The sequence below is a fragment of the Engystomops pustulosus genome, chromosome 7 (genome assembly GCF_040894005.1).
Source record: "Engystomops pustulosus chromosome 7, aEngPut4.maternal, whole genome shotgun sequence".
Taxonomy (NCBI): domain Eukaryota; kingdom Metazoa; phylum Chordata; class Amphibia; order Anura; family Leptodactylidae; genus Engystomops; species Engystomops pustulosus.
This window is the reverse complement of record NC_092417.1, coordinates 145,017,503-145,023,502: the sequence shown is the minus strand read 5'-3', so window position 1 is coordinate 145,023,502 and position 6,000 is coordinate 145,017,503. Positions and strand designations below refer to the sequence as shown.

Below are 6,000 nucleotides of genomic sequence, written 5' to 3'. Positions count from 1 at the left end.
CCTATTACTGGGAGATATGAGAAGGTATGCACAGCCTTCACATGTTCAGTATCTTATTATGAACACTGACCTTCAGCCCAAGTTCCCTCTGTGTCCTTGTGAGATGTTTGTGACGCCTTAAGAGATATTACAGTAATCTTACAGTAATATTTGTCATTTCTGGGAAGATTCACTTCTGCTTTATTAGACTTGAGTAGTCATAGTCACTTCATCTGTATTCACTTTACATTACATTACAGTACAAATATCATCATGTGGGATATGGAGCCCTTGCAGACATAGCACTTAAATTATGCCTTTAAATCATTTTCTAAGTACAAAAAGGCTGAATCTATCATTCACATTTACTAATCCCCCTGTAGTTCACCAAAAGTGCATTGTCCGATGATAACGCACGGTGCCACGATATTCTGCATGTGACGCTTCCCCGCTCAGGTCTGCCGGAGTTCACCTTCTTCTTCCTAGTGTATGTAAGTGCTTGGGCTTGCAGCACAATTTGAAAGTTAAATCCCGCGCTCATTCCGAATCTGTCGGATGGTCCGATGGCACACCCCCTAAATTGTGGCGCACGGAATCCAGCGCAGCTGCGTCAAAATTGGGTGTGCCAAAATCCCATGAGACACTTATTATTATTACTACCTGTGCAAGCCGTGCAATCCCCAAAAAGGCGAACAGTCCATGAAAGTGCGCTCCACGACCCTTAGTAAATGAGCCCCAATACCTTGTTCGCCAAGACAAAATTACACCTTTTATGCGTTCTGTAAAAAAGCATGACTTCATCCACATTCAACCCAATTTCAGATGACAATATAAAGCATCTGTCTTCTGATTTGCACATGTCTGTGTGTAGATAAGGAGTCTGCAGCGCCACCTAGTGGTGAAAAGCTGTACAGAATGTTTACTATACCTTAAAACCCAAATTAGAGTGTGATCATACTGTATTTGCTGTGTATGTGCAGGATTTTCTGACATATACTTCCACACAGGCCACTGTATAGGCATCTGCCACTGAGAGTAATAAAAAAATTCCATAAAATCTGCAACTTTGAGACTATAATTAAAAAAAATACTAAACATGGTGGTGTACATTTTTTTTGTCTATGGATAAAGAATGACTAAAAAGAAACTGACTAAACTGTTCTACCCAGCAACAAGAATAAAGGAAATATCAACCGCATCCCCCTCATTAATCCCCCACCACTTAACACATAAAAAGTACTCTGGATGGCAGTTCTATGGCCTTTATGGAAATCTACCTTCAATCTTGCACCGTGCCTGTGGTGATCGTCTTATATTTGTTATCCATGGCCTCCTTCCATCTAAAATCAACTTTCAAAATGATGCCACCTGGGCTGAAACTTCCTGTGCTACAGTGAGATTACATCAGGCAGAGAGAGGCGTTAAATGTTGAGGGAGCAGAGGGAGAGGGTAAGTCAGTGAAACAGCCCATGAAACTGCAGCATGGAGGGGCTCTGGTAACACCACCTTCAGGCTCATAACAATAATTTTAATAATTGAGGCCGTGGATAACAAATATAAGAAGATTAGCACAGTCACGGAGCCTAGATCTCTAAGTACGCTAAGTTTTCCTGGTTTATTAAATGTTGATGGTAGATTTCATAATATTGAACAGAGAGAAAGACATATGCAGTATCTAAAGATTTCTGCTATATTGTATAGATATGCACTAAATGTCCCAAATGGGAATAGCCCTTTAAATAGCTCTGCCCACCAATAATGCCTGGTGCTTATGCACAGGATAAGTTATAGATCATTGGTGGTCTGGACACTAATCACAACTCCCATAGCAATGAATGGAGTGGAAACATTATGTGCTACCATCTCCCCATACATAAGGTTGACAAGAGATTGTGGATAGGGTGAAATTTTGAATGGGCAATCCCTTTAAAGGGAGTCTATTACCTCCCAACTCACCCACATATAAATACATAATTATGTACAACACTGTATAAGGTTTTCCGATATACCCTCCAAATTTTACATGAAATTATCTTTTTATGCAAATTAGCTTCTCATTGCACCAAGTATTGACCATGCCTACCGATGCACCTGTTTTCTATTCTGCCCAACACTTTGTGCAGAATGACTGATGCTGAAGGGATGTGAAGAAAGAAGATAAGAGATGTACCGGGAGATATGGTCCCGCCCCTGGTGCACCGAGAAGCTCATTTGCATAAAGATACAAACTGAATTTTTTTACCAAATGGTCAGATCACTGGGAAATAAGATAGACATGTCAACTTGATGCTATTTTTACTTGCGGATGAATCAGGATATGGTACACCCCCTTTAAGTCCAGCACTGGATTGTAAAGGTGTGTCAAACATCTTATACACATACAAAGAAAGAAGAGGAGTCCTGTGATGTTGGGAGGAAAAGCCCCCAATAAATGTTTTAATGAGAATCTTTATACATGTTTATATATAATTATATATATTCACTTTTCCATCAGATGACAGATGGTGTGGAGGGATCGTGCAGGAATGGGGTATTGTTAGGAGTGGTCCTTCCCCCGACGGTACTAACACAATATATTTTACACAGGGGCGGGCAGAGAGATTATGCAATAAGGCACTGGCATGCCTCCGAGAGTTGGACCGATGCCTCATCGACATTCGTTCTGTATGAATGTCAACTCCAGAAGGTCTGATTTTGTGGCAGTGACAGGGTGACATTGTATCCTACTAAGGCCCGGAAATGGAAGGGACTACATTCTGCAGGGCCCCGGCTCCTGAGTGCCTTGTTGCTGTAACCTCCAGGGAAGGGCTGAACAGAGGAGAGAGACCCTCAGGACCGATCAAGAAGCAAACGTCGTCTTCTCATGTGGGTTAAACATCTGCACAAGCTCCACAAGAGCGGTGAACAAGTGTTAATAAAAAGACACACTCAGGGAGGGAAGGAGAAGAAGAGGGTGGCTGTTATTTACACGTAGGAAGAACCCCGGCTCTCAGTACACGGAATAGATCCGAATGCCGCAGCACAGAACCATACTGAATATCATCTCAATGATCTGCAAGAGAAAACAAGAATGCCATATTAGAAAAACTCAAGGTACTGGATGGGAATTAATGTATACAATCATAGGAGGAGCTCTAGACTTATATCACATGTGTATTAGTAATATCTCCAGGAAAATACAAAAGGTAGATCATCTTTTCCTAGAACCCTCTGTTATTCCTAATGGAAATTTTTGACTACATTGAGAAATGGGGGTTAGTATTCCCCAAGGGTGACACAGACTGGCCCAATTGTAAAGCAGTGCAGCCCTTTGGAAAGGGAAATGATCACACCCAGTAGTCCAACACCAGGTACCCCACATAGATCAGCTGTTCCCAGCAACTGATAGAGAATAACACAGCTCCATTCTATGTGTAGTGGCCAAAACAGGTTACTGCAGCTCTCATTCATCTGAAGAACAGCTTATCTGCGGGAGTGCCTGGTGTAAAAATCCCCTTTAATCTGCTATTGAGGACATTAAATGATTATCAATAATAATAATTAATACTTCAGGTCTGACAGGGAAAACTCCAAAATTCCATTTCTCTAATGTCCAGGGACCTCTGCTCTTGAGGTACTATCGGTGAGTATGAGCTTACTTGTAGCCATAGCAGAAAACACGTGGACATTACCACAAAGCGCTGACCACAGAAAATGTGTAGACACGCGTGGGGGCTTGTTTCTCTTATAAATGGGGGACCAATTTTGCATAGTCCATTCAGTGTCTATAGCTTATCCATAAAGAGGGCGGTAAAATGCTTTGCTATCCTCAGCGGTGGCGTAGTAAATGGATGGAGTGGCAGAGCACATACTCCACCTGATGCTCCACTGAACCTCCCTCCCCCCCAAAAAAACTATGTTGGCTCTGAACACTTGATGTATCTGGCAGGGGTTTGCGCAGCGTTCATCTCTATGCCAGGCCCTGCCCACCGCACCCCGCTTCATGCCACTGTGCCGTGAAGGTGGCAGATTGGGGATAATAATCGCATAAGTTAGCATTTGCAATTATTTCATGGCTTCTACTCCACTGATGTAACGCAGATGCGCTGAAAAATTCCCCCTACAACTTTGATTTTCTACTCCCATAACACAGGACTCAATACATTCTACTTCAATGCATGTATATACGCCAGGGACAGTGTCTTGACAAGGGATAAGATAGACGTTTAGATCCTCACCATGATAACAGCCACCACTGCAGCCGCAATACCGACCAAGTGCAGTTTAGACTGGAACAGAGCGTCAATTTTATCATGACAATCCTACAGAGGGGACAAAATGTTAACATGTTATTTGTTACAGGAGAGTGTGAAATACTTATCTTATTGCTACTTCTACTTACCACATTCATTATTCCAGATGGGCATAGGTTGTCTCCCAAGTTCTTGATGTCCAGTTTACAGCACTGCAGCTAAAAGGGAAGGAACATAACAATAAGTTAATACATTGCGGTAATAAATATGCAGTAAGAAATAGAACAGGTGATAATTGTACATTTTGTATTATACTTTATTAATAAAGCAGCTTCTCTGTGCCTTTTATTCTGCTTCTTCCTCCTACAGTCAACAGTGTCCACTTCACAAAGATAAGGAGGCTAATGATTAACTCTTTCCCTAACAAGAGCATTTTTAAAATTCATTATGGGGGGCTTGATTCATTGTCGGGGCAATAAAAACTTGGAGCTGGACTGGGAAGGACTTTTTAAAAAAATTGTTCTCATCTCGTCCAGGGTTCCTGGTGTCACAGATTATGGTCCGTAGGAGCCATGCCCCTGTATGTTTACAGGGGCACAGAAGCTCTGCTCCAACTACTTCCGGATGGCCGGCTTACCCACCCGTTACCATGTACCAGTGTCTGATACAGCGCTGGTACAGGGAATGGGTGGGCAGAGGTATAGGTAAAGTCTATGCAAATGTAAATCCAACAAGTCCAACCTTTAAGAATTAAACAAATGTTTTTTCCCCATAACCCATGATATTTTTGCTCTCTAGAAAGACATCCAGACTTCTCTTGAACATGTACATAGAGTCCGCCTGTGGAAGAGTTCCATAGTCTGTTTTTACGGTAAAGAATCCCTGTCTATGGCAATGGTAAAACCTCCTCTCCTCTAGGTGTAGAGTATACTCCCTGTCTATGGTGATGGTAAAACCTCCTCTCCTCTAGGCGTAGAGGATTCCCCCTGTCTATGGTGATGGTAGAACCTCCTCTCCTCTAGGCTTAGAGGATGCCCCCTGTCTATGGTGATGATAGAACCTCCTCTACTCTAGGCAAAGAGGATACCCTCTATATTTGGTGATGGTAGAACCGCCTCGCCTATAGGTGTAGAGGATGCCACCTGTCTATGGTGATTGTAGAACCGCTTCTCCTTTAGGTGTGGAGGATGCCCCCTGTCTATGGTGATGGTAGAACCACCTCTTCTCTAGGTGTAGAGGATGTCCCCTGTCTATGGTGATGGTAGAATCGCCTCTCCTCTAGGTGTAGAGGATGCCCCCTGTCTATGGTGATGGTAGAACCACCTCTCCTCTAGGTGTAGAGGATGCCCCCTGTTTTTGGTGATGGTAGAACCACCTCTCCTCTAGGTGTGGAGGATACCCCTGTCTATGGTGATGGTAGAACCACCTCTCCTCTAGGTGTAGAGGATGCCCCCTGTATATGGTGATGGTAGAAGCGTCTCTCCCCTAGGCGTAGAGAATACCCTCTGTTTATGGCGTTAGTAGAACCACCTTTCCTCTAGGTGTAGAGGATGTCCCCTGTCTATGGTAGAAGCACCTCTTCTCTAAGAGTAGAGGATGTCCCCTGTCTATGGTGATGGTAGAACCTCCTCCTCCTAGAGAGGTGTAGAGAATACCCTCTGTTTATGGCGTTAGTAGAACCACCTCTCCTCTAGGTGTAGAGGATGCACCCTGTCTATGGTGATGGTAGAACCACCTCTCTTCTAGGTGTAGAGGATGCCCCCTGTCTATGGTGATGGTAAAACCAGCT

The 6,000-nt window shown here is 43.4% G+C and overlaps 1 protein-coding gene across 1 annotated transcript in view; it reads right to left on the bottom strand.

Moving 5' to 3' along the window:
* Positions 1-2,382: 2,382 nt before the first annotated feature.
* Positions 2,383-6,000, bottom strand: part of CD81 (CD81 molecule) — a 36,036-nt gene continuing 32,418 nt past the window's right edge. Inside the window, exons 6-8 of the mRNA XM_072118115.1 lie at positions 4,361-4,429; positions 4,197-4,280; positions 2,383-3,031 (exon numbers count right to left, since the gene is read on the bottom strand). Of these exons, the coding sequence (XP_071974216.1) occupies positions 2,969-3,031; positions 4,197-4,280; positions 4,361-4,429 (216 nt within the window). The 3' untranslated portion in view covers positions 2,383-2,968. The remainder of the gene's footprint in view (positions 3,032-4,196; positions 4,281-4,360; positions 4,430-6,000) is intronic.